The sequence below is a fragment of the Xylona heveae genome, assembly GCF_001619985.1.
Source record: "Xylona heveae TC161 unplaced genomic scaffold L228scaffold_7, whole genome shotgun sequence".
NCBI classification, from domain to species: domain Eukaryota; kingdom Fungi; phylum Ascomycota; class Xylonomycetes; order Xylonales; family Xylonaceae; genus Xylona; species Xylona heveae.
Genome location: NW_017264199.1, coordinates 1,362,582 through 1,383,848, shown reverse-complemented (window position 1 = coordinate 1,383,848; position 21,267 = coordinate 1,362,582). Strand labels below are relative to the sequence as shown.

General features: G+C 48.6%; 4 protein-coding genes across 4 annotated transcripts; 2 read left to right on the top strand and 2 right to left on the bottom strand.

The window, feature by feature from the left end:
• Positions 1-626: 626 nt before the first annotated feature.
• Positions 627-1,490, top strand: L228DRAFT_239852 (hypothetical protein; the record flags this gene model as incomplete). Its single annotated transcript, XM_018331186.1, has 1 exon — positions 627-1,490. The coding sequence occupies one exon, from the start codon at positions 627-629 to the stop codon at positions 1,488-1,490; it is 864 nt and encodes a 287-aa protein (XP_018187481.1).
• Positions 1,491-2,598: 1,108 nt separating this feature from the next.
• L228DRAFT_211946 (hypothetical protein) lies at positions 2,599-4,166 on the bottom strand (the record flags this gene model as incomplete). Its single annotated transcript, XM_018329919.1, has 7 exons — positions 2,599-2,949; positions 3,015-3,265; positions 3,331-3,670; positions 3,728-3,787; positions 3,848-3,917; positions 3,980-4,019; positions 4,076-4,166. Coding segments are annotated over 7 exons (1,203 nt in total), but the record flags the coding sequence as incomplete, so codon positions are not given.
• Positions 4,167-10,910: 6,744 nt separating this feature from the next.
• L228DRAFT_269369 (hypothetical protein) lies at positions 10,911-13,776 on the top strand (the record flags this gene model as incomplete). The annotated part of the gene is made up of 5 exons (XM_018335267.1): positions 10,911-10,924; positions 11,079-11,228; positions 11,363-11,920; positions 12,012-13,348; positions 13,400-13,776. 5 exons carry the CDS (start codon positions 10,911-10,913, stop codon positions 13,774-13,776), a joined length of 2,436 nt encoding a protein of 811 aa, XP_018187479.1.
• Positions 13,777-17,306: 3,530 nt separating this feature from the next.
• L228DRAFT_211713 (putative zinc metallo proteinase) lies at positions 17,307-19,931 on the bottom strand (the record flags this gene model as incomplete). The annotated part of the gene is made up of 5 exons (XM_018329907.1): positions 17,307-17,403; positions 17,465-17,591; positions 17,657-19,388; positions 19,444-19,533; positions 19,653-19,931. 5 exons carry the CDS (start codon positions 19,929-19,931, stop codon positions 17,307-17,309), a joined length of 2,325 nt encoding a protein of 774 aa, XP_018187478.1.
• Between the last annotated feature and the right edge of the window lie 1,336 nt (positions 19,932-21,267).

Genomic DNA, 21,267 nt, shown 5'->3' with positions numbered 1-21,267 from the left:
TCTACCGCGAGACGATCGTAAGCGCACGGAATTTTGATTCTCGTTGGGCTTTTAGAAGTTTTGCCGATAACCGCAAGGATGGCTCTCGTCGAAGGCAAAACCGCGAGCCTGGTGCGCCATCGCTCCGCCGGACAGCGATTGCTACTCTGGCTTTGAATACAGACCGCCTCACAGTCGACGCTCTCAGGCGTGTGCCACTTGACTTCGCAAAGGAAATTTGGAACTGTATACGAGACATGTGAGGACGCTACCCTACGGCATGATTAAACCACATCTCCATCACTTCTTGACGCAATTGCTCCCCATCTTGTTGAACCCTTCGGATCATTCGTCAGAGAGTCGTCATCGCTCATTTGCTCATATCCATACTCACGATTACTCATAGGGACGTTGACAGTCTCCATGCGTGGACGACGTTTGTAAAGGCGTTCCCTGACGAGCAGGGCCCCTCTGTCGTTCCGATTGGGGAAAGACCGAAACCTAAGACTTCGATCTTTGGATATCATTATAACCGCGTTACGCTCCCAGATCGTCCACTCTGTGAATATTTTAGCTATATAGAAGCACCGCGTCTCGAGTTCGTTACACACCTTACCATCTCGCACGTAAATTTCTCTCGCGCTGAAATGGTTCAGCTGGCCAAGCTTAAAAATCTTAGCACTTTGAATATCTGCAGTCCCAGGACCTACTCTCTGGGAGCTCCTTCCCAAGGAATCATCGACGACGGGATCATTCGAGCATGGAGTCGTTGCGCTGCCGACGAGGGTGCATTTCCATTGCTGCGTGTTCTTAAGCTGCGCCATCAGCGGGAGCTCACGCCGCGATGCATCGACTACTTGAATGCGTTTCCTGTCCTGAATATCTTCTGTGTCTCTGAATTCTCCCCCGCAATGCCTCAAAAAACCAAGCGCAAGGCAGACAAATGGGGCTGGAAATGTCTGACAGAGGATGACCTTGGTCTCTTTTATCCTAAACCGACCGACAGTATTCACAATCGGCCTCAATATGAAGATGAATACTTACCCCGTACCCCATGTCCGGTGTACGTACCTTCTCGACAACCATGTAATGCCCTAGAGATATTGCTCTTCAATCCTGGTGCTGCAAGGGCCGCGTTTGAGATGCTCCGGCAATGCTGCTGCCCTGATTGCCCTTCATCTTTAAATACGTATTCTGAGGATCCAAATCTTCGGACCGCACCTCCTACACTGAGTATTCTCTTTGGCACGGATGAAGCATTCCACCCATGGTTATGGGGCTTCCTTTGTTTTTACCGACATAACAAACATTCGGAAGACAGCGCCAGATCATTGAAGCGCAAAGCCGGCAAAGACCTGGCGTCAGGTTCTAGCGGTACTGCTGGAGCTGAATTAGACGCGACAGGAATCTCAAGGCCGTCTGCAGACGGTGTTCCGCCGCAAAAAGGCAGAAAGATGCGAAATTTGAAAGGTCACTCGAATGAATCGCTTCTGAAGCTTTTTCAAGGATAATAATAACTGGGGGACTTATTTCACAGTATTTCGGTCTATCACCTCCAATCGAACACTAATTTTTTCTTCAATTTCATTTAAATGTCAGAAAATATGCGCTTTTTCTTTGGAAAGCTCACACGCATCATCTTTCCGACCAACTGCATCAGCTAGCGACTGATTATTGTTTTTTTTTTTTTTTGGCAATAAGGGGTGTCACTTACACAAGATGTGAAATACTCTTATGGATCGTCGTTTCGTCTTCAAGTTGACAAGCAATGTACGCTCGAGGATCGCAACCTAACATCACGGATGATTCAAGGTGCTCTGAATTACGGATACTTCGAAGCTGTAATTGCTGGTGATGTTCAGTCCTCACCAACTAGACAGCTTATAGAGATCACTGAATTCATCTTCAGAGTATTCATTGCTCGGGACAATTTTATCCGAAGTCAAATCAGTCACAGAAGAGCAGGGAGACACCCAGCAGATAAGACGAGCCCAGTACCCAGAGATTGACAGTATCGAAGGTTCGACTTTCATAACATACAAGATAGCATCAAGTATTGAAAGATACTAGAATGGCATTTCATAGAGCTTTGCACTCTTCGGCATTCTGCTTGTAATACGGACATACACATCCCTTGTTCATATGTAATCAAGATCTGCCATTATGCCCTGCGAAAAACACAGTTTGTAAGGGCACCCATGCAGACAAGTATACTTTTCAAAACTAGACGAGCTGTTTGAATAAGACAAGTGTCTCGAACCAAATCTGAATTGATTATAAAAGCCTATCAAAGCATGTTGTATCTGTGGACTGGCTCATCTATCATAATCATCATCAATGTCAATCTCTCCTCTCCAAGCATATAGAATCAAAAAGAATAAAAGAAAGGGGCGTGAAGAAATGTACATATGATTCCCACCGAATGACAAAGGGAAAGAAATCGAAAAGGCGTAGTAAAGCGAGAGAGGTCGGTCATCCGAGATGATCCTCAAAATGTAAACGACTGTGGACAGTCATCGAATTTCCCAAAGCGCGGACGGCAGCAGTCATTGATTGGATATACAAGGTTGTGAATCAGCTAGCTGGAAGCAACCTGCTTTTTAACAGCTAACCGAGATATCATGCACCTAATTCGGCATTCGGCTCGAGGTGGTATTTGCCTTCATGCAAACCGCGGAGGGCTTCCTCGCCGTCTTTTGTGAGCTCTGGTCGGCCGACTGGGGTCACGGCACCGGTGAAGAATCGCGGTTGCCATTCTTCATTCTTTGCTTTCCTGTCGGCTGCTTTCTGTCGCTGGCGCTCTTCAAGTTCTTGCTTTAGCTGCGTTGCCTTACTGTACTCCTTGTTGACAATCGCGTCTGTTACACCCGCCCAGAACATGCGACTTTCGTTCGGCAATTGATCCTCGGTCGAAGGAATAATCTTGGGAGCCGGCCACAGTGGTGAGATATCAATCAACAATCGTTTCTCCTGCAACAGCACAGTTAGCTATCAAAACGATGGGCTCGACTAATGGCGATGCAACGAATACTCACTGTGGATCCGGCAATGGTGTAGAATATTTGGCCATGCCACGAGCCGTCTAGTCTTGCAAGTATATCACTTTCTGGGACATCCTTGATACGGGTCTTGGTGTCATTTTCAGGATCGTATCTGAAAACGACGCCGTCGACCCTATGCTGATTCCTGCCAAGCCAACCCTCTTCAAGGTAATGAAGAATGACTTTAATCTTCGTCTTCGGGCATGTGATAAAGCAAATGTCGCTCACGGTCACACTGAGGCTGCCTGCAGGTAGAAGTCAGCACAACCTCTTATTTAAGTTATTTTTAAGTGAGCATTATGATACGTACCTCGAAGGAAACCGCCAAGATGAGCAGCAGGATGTGTAAGTTGATATTGTTCATTGTCGCGACTTTGTAAAGTAACAAAAATCCCCAAATTATGTGCACCTGGGACAACTCTGATGCTCGTCCCAGTGAATTTTGCACTAAGTTGGTCAAATCCCCGGGCAATGATGCCCTTTTCAGGGCAGTCCACGTAGAAAGCGGACACTGGCGGATGGTGCGATGTTTGTTCAGTAAGGTATGAAACTTTAACATGTCTTTTGGGATCGCTGTTCGAAGATGTACTTGGTCGTTCTTTCAACGGGTCCGCCGTTAGTGGTCCAGAATCTTCTACGTCCCAATTGCACTAAACATTATATTTAGTATGATACGGTTGGTTGGACTCGGGACTTTGAAGACGTACTCGGAAGAATTCTCCTAGCGTGGAGTTGTAAGGTTTGCAAGGCTTTCCTTTGACGTATTTCTGCACCATGTTCAGTCAGCATGATATCTTCCTGCAATGAAATTGAATCATGCTTCTCACCAAGTCTTTGGTAAACCAGAAACGTAGAACAGCCAGCATTCGTCCAAGCTCATCATCTGAATCTGCCATGCTTTAGAGTGATCTGGTCAGTACTCTGCTCGTTTCTTGGGATAGGAGCAGATTGTTAAATACCTTATGAAGGTCTCGGGTCTATCTAAGTAACCCCAGTATTCTAGACATGACGTTAGCCCGTCGAAGGTGGACATCGCTATGGTTGAGGGCATCTACCAAGATTTGGAGTAGGCTCAAGCAGTTGAGCCGGAAGAGAAAATCGAACAGAGGCTATATCGGCAACACCTATGAATCTAGTCGCCAGAGCACCTGGTCAGCTTGTTCCGATGACGACATCGTTCGAGGTGTGAAGATAGGTTGAAATGCGACAGAAGGTGGCTGTTGCCTGCTGAGAGACATATATGATATTCAGAGATAAACTTGGAAGTCAGCAGACATACTTTCTTAGAATTGATACAAATGTCTTCAATTTCGAGCCGTCATCGGGGTTCTTCTCAACCGCCGTTTTTGGCGGCGATGCAACGGCGGCTTCGGAAGCGCTCCCGGCCGACGAAGCCGTTGAAGGCCGAGCAGCAGAATTTGCTGACGACGTTGAGGCCATTTTAAGAACACTCTTGGTCGTTGAGTAAGCAAAAGTGAAAGATCTCAGACGATAAGAGTCGTTGCGTTGAGCGCCAGGTTTGCAGTCCTGCGGTGTTGGTAGGCGAGCTGGGCGGTGAGCGAGTGAGTGACGTCTCCTCAGGCCCAATCGATAAGCCTTCCACGGGATCTCAATATCGACCAACAGCGACACGATCAGCTCCTTCAATCATTTCACAGTTGTAGTCAAATAAGCATCCGTGGCTGGCTTGTTTGTATAAATTCAATGGCAAGATTTATTTTCTTTATAACTGCTGCTGAGGACCGTCATTCTCATAGACTTGGTGCGTAGTGTATCACCAGTATTAATACTTTAAGAGCTCTAGGCAATCACAGATGACGATGGTTATCGCTTTCTGTCTTTACTGAATGACACTTAATGTGGCATGGGACTTGCTCGGGAGAGCGTTCTCAAGCGTACTCCTATACAAATTGTATATGCGATTGCGAGATCCAGCAAATCTGCATAATCCCTGTGAAAACCACATGACATGTTCGGCCATCATTATTAATAGAATGTAAAATGAGCTCATTGGACCCAGAAAAGAGATGTTATGGCTTTCGCGGTAAGGAAGTAATGACCTGAGATACTCAAATGTCGTATCACGTGTTCCAACTCTCGATTTCTGTTGGGGGATGACAACATTAGATCAAGACAAAAGACAAATGCCAGTTCATTGAAATATGTGCTGTATTCAGAGCGGTACTGCTACAAGATTGAACAGGAGAAGCCTCCCTTGCGATAATTATGCAGCAGAAAACTTGCCGCCTCCGCGCTGCATGTGTTGACTCCCGGAAATTTTGATGGCTCCTCACACAAACCTCTACGCATTTTCTTCGATGTTGTATGGGGTTTTTTCCCTTTCCTTTTCCCCGCCCCTTTGTACTTTCTTCACCCTATCTCCCGATCTCCCGATCTGCTTATCTCTTAGGTTTTTTTTTTTTTTTTTTTTTTTTTTTCCTGTTTTAATCATAAACTAATTTTTTTTGTCTGTCTCATTTTACCACCGTTTCTTTTGGGAGCGGAATTCGAATGCTTTCAAAACAAATTGAACCAGCACACAAACTTCATGAACTTGTGTTGATGACATGGTGCATGTGTATTACAACCTGTAAACAAAACCCTATTCTGAAGTCTGATTATAAGCCGAGCCGAACCAAATTAGCTATATTGTAAGACTTGTGGATCCCATCGGAATGTCATTTTACTCGGCTTTTTCGATGAGATTCTACTCGGACGGGCCCGTAAGCGGACAAACAGACAGTAGAATTCACTTGGACTCATATCACTTCCAAGGGACGCCCGTCTTTGTCCCTTTAGTTTTGGGCTATACTTTGGAACAAGTTCAGGAGAAGCAGTTGTCGTCATTCCGTCATCAACGGTTTACGGAGCATGTACAAAACCCTATAACAGGATAAGCAAAAAATTTAAAATACAGAAAAGGCATGAAAAGGTCTAACTGAAATCAACGCCAGGCACGACCAACACCAAGGTGGATATCTTTTTCTCTCACTGTTCGTCTTTCCGCTCCGAGATTATTTCCATTTAAGCATTGCCCGTATTTTAGTGGATCCGATGCCGTAAATTTCATTGAGAGCAACGAGAAAAAATAAATTAGAACACAGCGCGCCGATCCTCGCTCTAGGCTGAATTTCAACCATTACCGTACTGCTAGAATAATAATGAATCAGCGGTCTGCTCCACCGTAAGCGCACTCGTCTCCGGATATGTGGCACCTGTCATGCCCAGGTGCTGAAACAATGCTATTCTTTTAATTCTACGCCAGTCAACTTAGTAGCACTTGGCCTTAAAAGAAGGGAAAGAAAGAAGAGCCGAACCCGCGGCGATCGACAATCTGATATTACGGCTATTTCAAACACGTCCAACATGTCGAACGGCTTTCTCCAGAGCAGCTGGCAAGTCTCGAGGGAAAATTGCCGCTCATGATAATGGCAAGACTAGGGTTGGTGGGGCTTTTGATTCCGAGACTAATTTCAATCGTTGCCAATTTAACGGTTTTCCGTTGTCCCATTGATGCAGTTTTGCAGGATGAAAAACAACCACACCAGCCCATGAGCACAGCCACAGCTCGGGGTCGACAAACGCACTACTCTAGCCACACTGTGCTAGCCACGCAAACAAGGCAGGAGTGCGCCACATGTGGCGAAGTCAAAAGGGAATTCAATGGGGAATAGGGCAACGTTATTGCTCTGACCACAAAGTGGGCATCCAAACTGATTGAGACGTTCTGGCACGTTCTGCGCCGTTGTTGTTCCAATGAACCCTGTCCGAAGGTCTTTTGACCAACGAATTACGCGATGGACACCTCGACGAGACACTAGTTGCAGAGGACTGTTCGGCTCAAAACATACGCCTGGACTTTCCCCAAGACGACCAGATGATGAGACGCGAGGAATCTGCCACGCAGGGCCGCCTTTGTGCTTGCGCTGTCAACATAATTTTGGCCATTCCGGTAATGCCGGTCGCTGATTCATACCGGGGAAAGATCGGCCGGGTTTTCGGGTTTGGATTTTGTAAAAGGGTTTGAACTCATCATCTAATTTATCTGTACGGTAAAGCGCAAGGGGGACCCGAAGCAGAGAAGAGAGAGCCTTGGGTACAGCAATACTGGAAAACGGTATCTTACCCCAGGTCGGTAAGGCACCGGTTGGCTAAGTCCTCGGCCATGGTCCCTTCAATTTCAGCTAGAGCCAGCCAGAGCCAGCCAGAGCCAGCGAGAGTTCCCTTCACCCCAAAGGAGAACCGCGAAGTTTCAGGCGACCTCGACTAGTGACAGTTCGGTCGCGCGCTAAACTTTCGGCTCCCACGTCAAACGTGACCTGGGGATCGCGAATCTGGCGGCAGATCGTTTTTTTTTTATCTACGTCGTTTGCGCGACGCGCTCATCATTCCCGCTCTACGTCGGCACCAGCACCAAACATAGGACAGATATAGAAATTTCCCTTGGGCTGCTTTGCATCGGTGGCGTATCACAATTGGACCCGGGCAGCAATGCTCATGGTCTTACGCCGCGTGTGGGAAAAATTTGGATGTCTTAGAAACTGACGGCGGGAATTCTTTGAGGGGGCAGTCCCCCTCTGCGCCGTGCTCGTCTACTGTACCTGATATGGGAACCAATCAGCTTCCTGGCGGAAATTCCTCTTTCAAAATCCCGCTCGGAGTCGAACCGTGGCTCCTAGCCAATTACACTTCATCTTCTACCATATTCATCCGCAGACAGCATGTCTTTCGTCAGTGGAGTTATGACAGTCCGACATTGCTCCAATAGGACTGGTTGCTAGCATAGTCGCATCATCTTAACCATGTCAAGTTTTGATGGCCCACCTTTAGGGACTTATCTGACGTTCAGCAAGGGTTCTTGGTGCGCCCTAACTCAGATGCTGAGGCAATTGCCCCGAGTTCGCTTGGGAAGAGGCCCTCTGAAAACTCAAGACCCAGGTCGGAGGTCAAAAGTGACAATCTGATGGATCATCAAAAGGGAAGTAGAAGCCAAGAGGACGAAGGCGAAGGTTTGACGCGTCAATGTACGAGTACTCCATACTAGAATGGCGAATCGATGTTGGCATTGATATGGTAAAAATATGGATCCCAAATGTTGCATGCGCAATTTTGGAAGGATCTACATGTCAATAGCGAGCTGAATGGAGGGGAAAAGAGGGTCGGACGGCACAGCCACAATAATTCGCCACATCTGATACACGTGCCACACTGTGGCTAATGAGGGGCTCGCCTTTCATGGAAGTGATAAGCGTTGCGATGAGGGGGTCGTCTCGAAGTCATGCACAAGCGAAGGGTGGCCGTGAACGCAACTAAGGCCTTTAACTCTGAGACTCGTGCGACTATGTGCCACCGTTGATATGCGTGAAATGACCGGTTCAAATGGAAATCCCGTGTCCGGGAAGAAGGCAAAGGAAAATGAAAGAAGGTCAATGAGAAAGGCGAATGACTATTGGCGTGACTATAGGGGAATTTGGCCCTGACGCCCCGTTGGAACAAATGATAATATACGGAGTACCTAGTGAATGTATGGGGTGGACCAGGATGAGGGAGCTGTGGCTTTGCTTCATTTGACCAGAGGGACGGACTGGGGACATGGTACGACAACGTTACAGTGCAGCTACGGCCAAAATGGGTCGATAATTGGTGGCAAAGCCAGGTCTCGACTCTCGTACCTTGTTCGTACCATTGCGCTTTCAAGCCGGACGAAGACCGAATTTGTCTACCGATCGAACCGAATCCCACCAGCACCAGCCCATGAGAGTTTAGCAGATGATCGGACAGGCAAGCGGCGGTGTAGCTTCGACCCGAAAGGATTGTGATTTTCGTTCTAAAGCCGCATGCACGATCCCACAGGACTAGCACTAGGGGTCGCGCATTTCGCACCTTTCTTCTTTCCCATGCTTCCACCCTCAAACTATTCCACATTAGGTGTCCCAGGGAAATCCCATGACGCTGAAGGGCTCGAGACGACGACCTTAGTAGACGAGACCTTTTTCGTCTCGGGAACGATCCTCCTAGGGCGAATCGGGCTGTGGCTTGCGTGTAGTCTTCTCCACTCATGACCCTTTTGCATCATCTTTTTTTGGGATGTGCTGCTCTGTGCCATGCCGCTACGAATGATAATAAAGATTGGGAAGACTTTTCATTTGTCGGGCGACTGCCTCCGTACTCTCCCAACTCGGCATTTGAATGGCTTCTTTTCCCCAGCAGCACTGACGTCGATGCCACCAAAGTAGGTTTCTGCCGACGAGGACAAGAGGGTCCCCTACTCCGTAAGGGACAAAAGAAGTAGGGTCAAGGTAAGCTAGGGTCCTACTGTATTAGACGTACCGCAAGGCCGTGGGTTCCATGTTTACGAAGAATGATACTGGTCTACTACTGGCGAAGACACCTAATCTCCCTCGCGAGAGAAACCGGAGCCCCGATCATCGGACTTACCATATGTACAGATTGAGAAGGCGGTGCGCTGCACTTTCCGCATATCTCTTGGGATATCGCATAGAAGGCAGGCAGGGCAGAAGAAGGCGCAAGCATTGAGTGACGAGTGACCAATTCCCCCAGGTTCAGGCCAGGCTGGTCTGGCCTGGTGTGTTCTGAACGGGTAAAGAAAGTACTACACAGTAACATGCATTGGGTTGCCGGGCATGCGTGAACGAGCTGCATCGTTGATGATGGGGGGGGAATCATGTCGCGTGTCATGACCCTGTCTGTCCGTCCCTTAGTTCGTGTCCGCATCCTGGTATTTCTCTGTTTTGAGGTTGGTTCCTTCCTTTTGTCCCTTCTCCTCGCGCCTTCCCTCTTCGTCCTTCGTTTACAGCGCCCATATCCCGTCGCGGCTTCTTACTACGTAGGTGGGTTCTCTCTCACCTCATTTCCTTCCCTCCTTTCCATCTCTCGACCTTTGCGCGTTTGGGCGATGTTCTGGCTTCTAAGATGGATACATCCTGACAGACCCTCAAGGTGGTGTGGGTGTGTACAAGGTGGTTGGGGCGTGGCAGATGGCCTGTCAATAGACTGACTACAGTATGTCAAGGGTCTTTCCCTTTCGCCCATCAACCCCAGCGTAACGGGTCGTGGTTCGTAGTAACAGTGGTCAGTGTTTACTGTACGTGCAATCATCAAATTGGGTTCCCCCCCCATCCCAAGATGATGGAATCTACCGCACACCTATTCCCAATCACAGCCACCCGCTGTACTGTGACTTCCCTGGTGAACAATCTCGTACCAATGCTCTTTCTTCGTCTTTTCTCTCTTACTCATTCACTCATTTGTCGCGCACGCCCTATACACATACGTAATCTACATTCACACCTGTCGTTTGTTCGATCCCCCGTGGTCCAACCACCAGAGACGCCCCCCTCCGTCAACCGCGACGGCGCGCTCTGCTGGATGGTGCTAAAAGGGGGATGAAGAGGAGGAGGATCTACTGTACTTTCCATGCTTGACCCGCACTCTAGATGGGTCGCTGATAGCTAGCTTTTTTTTCGCGCTTCCGTCACCCAAACTTCGGGCGGACCCTCCGATGATTTCCTCATAGGCTTGCTGGGTCCACCCCCCACACGCAAACCCCGTCTCCCCCCCCCCCAAAAGGGACCCCCGACCTGTCTATAAGCATCGGCCACATCCTCTTCCCGCTCCTGTGGCTTGACCCTCCTGGCACGTCTCTGCACAATACTTGACTGACATACCTTCCCTCTCGTACCAACGGCCGTTTCAACTATTGTCATTGTTCTCACTATTATATATTTATTGTTTTTTTCTTTTTCTTTGGTATCGCGGTAAATTATGGTCACCTTCGCCGTCATGGCCTGATATTTCCCCTCACATCCTCTTGATATACTGCATGTTTATACGAGACATTTGAGCTGCGCTTCCTAACCCATCGCCGCCATGTTTCGAAACAGGTATGTCGTACTTGCATTCTTCTATTCTCTATCGCGCTGGGAGATGAGAAAGTCCATCTCATCTTGGAAGGCTCGTCCTTCGACTATATATATATTTTTTTTGTTCTTTTTTCTTTTGGTTGACTTGGGCTGACGCGAAGGCGCCTGATTTTAGAGCAAGCTCGCAGAAGCCGGCGGACGAGCTGTACGCCAGCTTCAGACAGAGCTTCCCTGAGCTAGGACCTGCGAATACTGGCGCTCGTGGTTCTTTGCCTGTCACAACAGCGCTCGGTGACGCGAGCCTTGAAGTGACTGCGCATCCCAAGTATGTAGTCCACCTCTCGTTCGGACACACCTGGAGAAACGAAGACCGTATTGCGGACTCTTCCACTTCCCTTGGCTATGACAGAAGATTTCTATGCTTGCGTGACCTTTACTGACCACTCTTTGCTACTTTAGAGTATTTGAGGAAGATGAACAGATCAAAGACCAAGACCCGACACCAAGAGGAGTGCTTGAGCCCTGGAGGTTCACGCCGTCTCTCATGGACCCCAACTCCTTTGCTTTTGCTTCCTTTGCAAACCAACCTCCAGGATACTATACCCCCACTCCTGGTGGTACAAACACACTATACCACAATACAGCCGGAGACCTTCATACGCCGACCTTAGGAATCGGAATTGGAACGCCCCTATCCCTTCCCACGTCTGCAGGTGGCCTTCATCCTGGATCCACCGTGGAGTTCAGCACTTTCCAACCGCCGACCACGCAAGCGCCTACCTTCCATAATCCGAACCCTTTTGCGACGCAAGAACTCTTTGCTCCTAGTCATTTCTCGCAACACCCCAGTGCTTTCGAGACGGGGCCCCTGCCGGAAGAGATTTCTCCCACCATGGATGATATGTGCATCGACACGGATGGTCAGGAACAGTCGCCGCTCATTGGATACCCCCCTCAGGTATACGACGGGACTTCACTGACTGCTGCCGCCGATGCCATATCATCTTCTATTGAAAAGTGGGTTGACCTCCTTTTTTCTTTTTCTTTTTTGAGTGCGCTCAAGACGCCTACGGCAGCGATTGCAGTTCGCTAACGCAAAAACTTCTAGATTCCGATTCCAAGTTACTCTGAATGCGCCCACTGCCATGATTCGCCATCCAGAGGAGATTCCGGTAACCTACTTGAACAAGGGCCAGGCCTACTCGGTGTCCATTGTGGATACGGCTCCGCTCGTCTCCGTGCCAGGCCCGGTTAGATACCGAACCTATATCAGAATTTCCTTTGAGGAAGAGCAGCAGCGGCAACGACCCGGAGCCTGCTGGCAACTGTGGAAGGAAGGGAGAGGCACAAATGAGGCTCACCAAAGAGGCGGCAGGCTGCAAGCAGTGGAGTATGTGGATCCTAACCAGGGCGGCGATGACCCTCTGCGACGTCCCCGAGTAGATCTCGACAGCGCCTCGTTCGATGGCTTTGCCGTTACATGGACCGCTGTGCCTGGCGCGCCAGCTGACTGCACCGTTGCTGTCCGATTCAACTTTCTATCAACCGACTTTAGTCATTCCAAAGGTGTCAAGGGTATTCCCGTACGCTTGTGCGCCAAGACTGAAGTCCTTTCGCTCGGCAGCCCCACTCCGCCTCCTGACAATGGACTTGAAGTCTGCTACTGCAAGGTGAAGCTCTTCCGGGACCACGGCGCCGAACGCAAGCTTTCCAACGACGTTGCACATATCAAGAAGACGATTGATAAACTGAAGCAGCAAATCATGCAAGCCGAGGCCGGCATGAAGGATTTTGGTAAGAAGAAACGAGCTGGCTCGGTCGTAAAGCCTCCCTTGTCGACGAAGCCCGGGAAAGTCCCTAAGCACAAGCGAACCTGGTCCATTTCTTCAGCCAGCTCAACTGGCGGTCGGACGGTAGAGGATGACCTGCACTTCAAGCTCGCTGCCATGCAGGATATGTTTACTTCAACCCGGCCAGTTAGCCTCTTGTACCTCAAAGGCGAGGAGCGCGACGACCCCGACAAGTTCCCTGTTCAATTGAGTGGCGAAAATCGGGAGCTTACCAAGGCGGAGCATGCGAGCCTCCAGCACGAGTGGGATCGCCGACATAGCGTTGCTACGATGGGTACTGGACAGTCTTCGTCTATGGTTTCGCCGACTCCAAGCTCCCACTCCATCCAATCTCAGCCTGCACGGCGCGCTTCAAGTTACCAGGCGTCACCGCTCATCCAAAGGGAAAATTCGAATGAATGGGGAAACTTTCACCAGATGGCAACGAAAGATCTTCAGTCATCAAATCCGCAGCACCTTGCCAGTCCTCCGGATCAACTGCCGGTCAAGATCCAAAAGTCGCAAGTCGAGGATTCGGATATGCTTACTGGCTGGATCGAAGCGCTAGGAGTTGACGCGTCTTACCAGGCGCCATCAGAGCCAAAGGTTAAGCCAGGTATGTTCTGACCTTAGATTGGTTAACTTCCTTTTACTGACATCCTAGTAGTCGCTTGTTTCTACATTAAGCCGAAACTTGCTGGAAAACCTTTCGAGAATGACTACTATCGGGCTATTTATCTCATGCAACGTACCGCCAAGGATTTTGTCGACACTGTGGCCAGCAAGTGCATGATTGACTCGACAAAGGTCGCGAGGGCGATTGTCGTCAACCCAAAGGGCCTCCAAATTATGGTCGATGACGATGTCATTCGAGAATTACCTGAAGGCCAGGACATGGTGATTGAAGTCGCTGAACTTCGGTCGGACCGACAACCCATTAAACGTGAATGGAATTCGGACGCCAACGACACTCAAATGGACGGCGACCTTGGCTCCGCTGACAACGACGTGCCATCGGGCTTTGAACTCAAGCTCATCTTCTAAGCGCTATCGAACACCTTCCTTCTGGGCACGGCATCTTTTGAGCATAACAATCCGCCCAATCTTTTCCCCTTCATGTCTTTGCAACCGATATCTGATGAGGACCCGCGAGGTCCTGTATTATTTTTAATTATTTCGGCACAGCCATTGACAGCATTTTTCTCTGATTTATTTATTTTTCGTTTGTCCCTCATTATCGGAGGCGGGGGATTTTTTGAATCATTTACTGGCGCCGATTTTGATTTATATGATACCACTACTACCTTGGGGAACGGGATTATTATTTCTGGATTTTGCACCACAATTGCACCTCGAAATCCTCTTAGCTCTTAATCGCCTGAGCGGACACAAGCATCATGGGGCACCAGTCAAATCGTTTCCCAAGCTTTCCGTTCCTTGAGACCACCGTCAGCCGATCTGGTTGTTGTTAGGCTCACCTTTTATTTTGTACCAATTTCCTTTGTCGTTTTTATTTTACTTTTCTATGTCCTTAGCGCTTTTTCAACCGTTGGCATTTGGCATGAAACGTACGGCAGTTGGTCCTCGATGGACATTTCCTTTGTGTATTGGGCTCATTGCGAATTGGTTTTTTTGGTGGGCGCTCGATTCGGAAATGATACACGGGTTTCTGAACGACGGCCACAATATGTTTACGAGCTCTTACAAAAATCACAGCTCTTTGATCCTTTTCCTTTACCTTTCCTTTTTCCGTCACAATTATGTCTTCTAATCTATGCATCTTCTATCGTTTCTTGTTATCACTCTGAAGATCTTAAAGTTTTGGGCAAGCGCAACCACTTTCAAGAAATGCACAAACAATAACTGCGTCTTTTCTTTAATTCGTTCCTCTCCCCCACTCCGAGCTTATAATGTGCTCATTCTCATTATTCGACCTTTTCTTTTTCTTTGGTCTTGATATCCCGATATCTTTTCTTTTTTCTTTTTCTTTTGTTTCTAAATTTCCTTTAAATAATCTTGCATATCATCTAGCTTCAAATATTTTGCTATTTGAGAATTTTTCCACCCGAATGTCCTCTTCATACCCTCTCGAACCCTCATCCATCTATACAATCTTGTATCGTCTTCTCCCTGGCTAGTTAAGATATCATTCCAATTACCAAGAATTCAAATTCAAAGATGCGCGTTACAGATTCCCGCTTCCTTTGCTCTCTTGTCTGGCTCGAGAAATATTCGTGCGTGTTTCCCATCTAGATGACAACATGGGTCTCAATTTCCCATTCTCGGGTCCCCCGCGCGGGATGGTACGATCAGGTCCACGTGTCATTCGTTTTAGACCTTAATTTGTCACCTCATTCTTGTGGTACATTGAATTCGATCATTATTCGGTCATTGAATGAACCAGACCTGCGTGGGATTTCTCTTTGTTCTGGGGTGTTCGTCCGGGGTTCCGGGGGTCTAGGTTCTAGGTTCTAGGTTCTAGGCTTCGGGTAACATGTTCTATGTTTTGGGTTTATGGGGTATTCGGGGATGTATGGACTTTGATTGGATTGGACTGATTGATTAAACTTACGAGGGCTGTCCCTCAACGCCCTTGATTGATTGATTGACTTTTGACTTCCGAGCTGAAAGGTTTCAGTATTGCTGCGCCACAATAGATTAAGTCTCCTGGTTTGCGCCACATTGATATGTCCGATATGCAGTCGCCACACTTGATCCCCGTTCCCCCCGACCCCCCCTTGTCCCCTCCTCCCCTGTCATCTTACGAGTACTTCCGTACTTATTTTCCCCGCTTTGCCACCTGCCACACTATTCTGTACCGATTACGCGTAGCAGGTAGCGTTCAAGCCACATGCAAGCGAGGTAAGTTCAATACAAGGGCCTACTGTGGCGCAAGCTGTCTACTACGGTATGTATCCCCACACCTCGCAACCCAGACATCTGCGCCACAGTTCCACACAGTTCCCACAGTTCCCACACAAGCGCCACAAGGGTAATTCGTCAACAAATTCGCCACAATCGTCGTCAATTGTCGTCGTTGTCGTTGTTGTCGATCTTTTGTCACCCTACATACTCGTAGGATGCCTTACGGAGTACACTAAGTTTATCTTACCCCTACCTTAAACTACCTAAGGTATCTAAGATAGCTAGGGTAGGTAGTACAGAGGCAACTAACGAACTAGGGGCAGGTAACAAGTGTACAAAGTACGAGTAAAAGTTCTTATCAGAATGGAATTAATGTGCGCAACCTCGGCGCCTCCCTGGCGCATAGTCAGTCAGTCCGGCCTGGTGGGTACGTTGTATTGTACTCGTGCACTTCGTACGTATTGCGTGGATGTTGTGTCTAGGTAGGTAGGTAGGTGGAGGATGGAGAGCAAGAAAAACAGCGCACACAAAGGGACCTCGGGAGGGAAACACATACGCACAGGGAGAGTAGAGAACGGGAAAGAGAGAAAGGAGGGTACGAGGGTACAAGTAACGTTACCACAACCTTAAGTTTGATATCCCTACCTCCGTAACTGAGACCTACTTCGCCACAAAATTCAGAACCAGACCGAGACACGGTAAGTTGTAACTTAACCTTATCCCCAAAAGACCCAAAACTTTTTTAGCTGCGAGCCTGTGCCGCTTCCAAAAAAATAACCTTAACACAAACTCTAAATGGGGGGACTCAAGGGGTACAGTAACTGCATTTAGATGAAAAAGTGTGGCTTGAAAGCTCGTGTGTGGGGAGAGCTCTGTGACAAATTTGCCACAGGGTCCTGGGATACAGCTCCAAGCTACTGGTGTGCCCAGTTGTCAGTGGAAAAGTTTGCCATACCCGAAAAAGGCATACAAGTACATTATGCAAAATGTGCATAACCTAGTGCAGCTCTTCAGAAAAGGGATGACTTGACACGAAGGCAATGCACATTCGCTATAATTCACAAATGGGGGTTCGATTCTTTAGACATGTCCAAATAATGTTGTGAATTAAAGATATCATCATTGAATTATCTAACATGCATTGCTTTGTTTCTGGTATATTCGGACTCTCTCATCCTTGAGGGTTCTTTGCACATGTACATGGGTAGTAAACGGGGAATAATTGAAAAGAGGAAAAGAAGCAGCAGCGGTAGAATATGGTAATCCACTCTTAGCTCATGTACAGAACAAGGATGTGACCAAAAGAAAAAAAGACGGGGGAAAAGAAAAAAAGAAATAGAAATGTAATCACTGTGCAAGCAAAAGAGTACAAATTGACAGAACTGTATGGGTGATGAAAAGATCCCATGCCGGATTACAATGGCTTCCCGATATGCTTGAACGTTGCTAAATAGATCGACCCAACCGATAAAGGAACAAAGAACTCCATCCATCATGAGAGATAAATACCCCTTTGCTGGATACACAGTGCAAAGTCGGAGATATATGGCAAGCACCTGCTCCTGCTCAGATGTTGACCCGCTCTAAACCACTTCCGATGAGAGGTAGAAAATGTGAATAGGTCGATTGAAAGATGTAATGAAAGCGACAAGATAGATGCTCGCTGGATACGCTCATAGTGTGGTTTTGCGCTCAAAATTTCGTCAAATTTATCGTGTAATGATGAGAGAGAACCCATCTAACCATGGTCCACAGGAACCTGAAATGCCTGCAATGCTATAGCCTCGCGGCGGAATCAATGTATGTCTGCCAATCATACGTCAGTCATTGACCCACGAAGGCATACGTCAAATCTCATTTAACATACCCTGAGCCACCTAAGGGATTTCCAAAAACTCCCGATCGCCTTCCTAGGCTTGTCAAAATCTCAATGCCATCGATCCAAAGCCCAGCTCGAACGTAGAATCCCATGATGATCTCTCCTCGTCTGGTGTCTGCAGCAGGCGGTTAGCTCTACGTATGAAATCACCCAAATTCTCAAATTAATGCGATGACTTACCCAGGCTGAATTCGCTGCCGCCGGGCTTCCCCCCTCGTTTACCAAAGAGCTGACTCGTAAAATCTTCATACACAAATTCGATTCCGTCGACTGCGAAGCCATGATATACCTTGACCTGAACAAGGAGCTTCGTCTGTAGGAGAGCACTCTCAAGGATCACCTCTTCCTTTTGGCTTCCCTCCATTTGCGAGAATCCAAGCTTTCCGCCTCGGAACCCCGTCTGTCCATTTGGTAACTTCAATAGTGAGGTTTTCGAGATGAGCTGTCCAAAGTCCTCCACCGTGTGTGAGCCTTGTGCAGCAGAATGCAGAACAAGCTTTAGTCGCTTATTGCGCTTGTCATCTGGCAATCGACCCCGCAAATCCGGCTCGGCGAGATTGACTTGTTTGGGTAGTCCACCAGAGCCGTTTCCGTTGCTCTCCCCAAACTCAATGAATGAGTGACAAATGTCATCCCCTTCGCCAAACACTTCAATAAAGGCGACGCCCGTAGCGGCAGTGGCAATGGCCTGGCCATTGTCCACTGTCCACACATGCACACTTTCATCCGATGCATAAGGGGCGTCAGTCGGCAGCCGGAAGCACGGGTGGTATCTGAAGCGGAGACAGTCTAACCGATGCCAAGCACATTCATCCTTTGGTAAACAGAGCTTGAGACCAGGTGACTTGGTCCGCGTCGAATACGGTTCTCGACAGGTAAAACTCCGATTCAGTCGAACATAGTCGCGCAGCATGACCCCCGACTCTTGATGAGGACAACCAAACAAGTGGCCCGTTTCGTGCAAGTGAGCGCCAATGCCGATATTGGCTGCTTCCCAGGTACTACCAGACTCGTTACAGTCATTTGCAACAAAGTTGGTATCTGTGCGCGTGCAGTCGGAGAAGACTGGGGCAACTTCCTCGATGCAGGCAGGGTAGCTGTACAGAGCATGTGAGCCAAAGATGGCGAGTTGAATGTCTCCGGCGCCTCCTCCGAGTGCAGCATGCCCAGTAATCGTCCGAGCATTTGTGTCCCAGTGAGCATCAAGGAGTAATACAGAAACGTATTGCTTCTGGCCCGGAGCAGGCTTAAAGTGGTCTCGCACTGCATCCAATGCTATCGAGAATAGCTCCCCCTTTTTGGTTGCTTTATCATACTGCTGCGCGAGATCCAAATCTCGGAGTTCTTGAACAGTCTTCTCAGTCCGGACAATGTGAATCTTTGCTTCATTTCGCATCTGCGCCGTGTCAGCATCACGGCAGCTCAGCGTTCCTCGCTGCCATTCTTCCTCAAAGCGGAAGCACCTCCGCCCGAAGCGATTTCGATACATTTGCTCCCCCGTGAATGCCTGCCAGAGGTACGCTGCCATCTTGAACTTGCGGATTGCCGTATCCAAGCCATTACCCTCTCTCTGTTGCCGTTCTGGCACTGTATCAAACGTCCCGGGCGAATCCTTACCCAGTAAGATGACCAGCTGCAGAGGCGGCGCCGCATTCAACGGGAGGTAAAAGAGGTTCGTCCACGAAGAATGTGCTTGGGAATTATTGGACGCAAGTTTGGGCGACGTGAAATCCAGACGGATCCGATTCGGTCCAGGCGTAAGATGGATTAGAGCCTTGAAGTGCGAGTCACAGACCGGCCAGCTAGTGGCCGGGAATGAATCCTGGTGGTGGCAGACCGTCAATGTACCATCCATTGGTTGCTGCGCCGGATCACCAATTTGGCCGTAAACTAGGAGAATCTTCTGATGAACCTTTTTCGAAAAGAGTCAGCGAAATGAATCAAACCTGTACATGGGGTAAGCTAACCCAGGTGCTTTCCGACACCGATAACAGTCTCGGCGCATATGGTGATGTAGCCAACATTGTCTTCAGCGAGCCGTTTGAGCTCCCCAAACCCTAGCGGAAAAGGCATGTTAGCGTCTCTTTTCTTGTTTCACATGAATGAGATCAACGCAGAGTAAGGCATAGAGCAGCGGCGCGTGGGCGCGGTGGGACAAATGGTGGCATACCGAAACGCTGTATCGTTGATGTTGCGGAATCGGCGAGGGTCGTGGAGGGACGGGCGGGGTAGATCCATTTGTCCTGCTAACCTGAAGGTTGGGCGACGACATGTTTGACTGCAGCATTGCGGGAGGTGTCGTCGCTCCGGGACCTCCAGTAGGTCCATATACGGAATTGAGCGTCGACGACGACTGGGTCCTTTCCGGACCACCGTTGGGGGAGCCATTGGAGGACGATTTTTCGGTTTTGAAGCTGGTCTTGGACCGTCTGCGGAGGTCTTTAAAGAATGGCATTTTGAAAAAGACCAAGGCCGATTCAAGCAACGAACGAGCACACGGCGTCACGAGCTGAACAAAACATGCAGAATGCCAAGTGTGGAGACGAAAGAGGCGTTCGATAGCACGAGAACAGAGCGGGACAAATCACCGAGCAAGGATGCGAACGAACGAGAGGTCTTGCAAGGTAAATGAGATGCTCGTGTGCTACGCTGACGGCAATCCAACGACCACCGATCAGCAAGCTCCTTGAAGGACAGGAGAAGACGAAAAGAAAGCTGCACGAAGAAGATGAAGAGACTGGAGAAAAAACGATCAAGAGAGAAAGAGAGAGAGCGGAGAAGGGAAAGAGAGAGTAGCCTTGGGGTCGATCAGGCCCAGTTCCAGAGGCGTCGCAATTCGATTTCCGTTTCTGGTGGTTGGGGTCTCGCTTGATAGGGCGACAGATTGAGCGGAGGAGGGAAGGAGTGGAGGGGACGGAAAGAGTGAGAAAGCGAATCGCAGCAGGCAGGGGATGGGGAAGAGGAACGAAACAAGCCGGGAATAAAAACGGCGATCTTCATGGAAAACGGAGGCGGAAGAGCAGATGATCAGCACGGCAACGATAGGTAAATCCTCTACGAGCTGAGACACTCTACTGCTGGAGATATCGATATCAGCATCAGGATCATGATCACTACCACTCTCACCAAAAAGGAATTGGGAATAGTAATAATCCATATTTCCCGGTCCAGGTGAAATTGACGAGAAAAGGAACCCCCTAGTGAATTCGTCTTCATTGCTAAATGCGTCTCTCGACTACTACAGTCAATGTCAAGGAATCAGAAGTTGGATCGTCCTTCGTCATGGGCGGGGACGGACGAAAGCATCTCCATCATGTGTCAGAGAGACTAGGTACCTTACCATGCCCGAATGGGGAGTAGTGTCAGGTACCTGGTAGAGACACGGACAAATAGAGTGACTTGTTGAGACTTGAGTGCAAGTCGTCTTTCGCACATGGCCAGGAACAGCCATGTCAAACCTGCTACAGCACGACCGGGGTAGGAAGGAGCGATGCACAATCTTACCTTTTGTTGCCGGGTTATCATTGCTGCTACACCATGATTATAGGATGCCCCGTATCCTGTAAATTGTAACGGCGGACAATTTACTTTTCTTTTCAATTTCTCAAATTAAAAATATATCTCGAATGTACTCCAATATTTCACTGTTCAAAGGTACATGATGGTACAGAGGACAACGGTCATCCAAGATCCGATATTGGGCTTACCTTAGTTAACCGAAACGAGATGTTGCCCAGCCGCACGCGCTTGGGAAAAACGGGCAACGCGCGCGTCTCCCAACCACCCGAGAA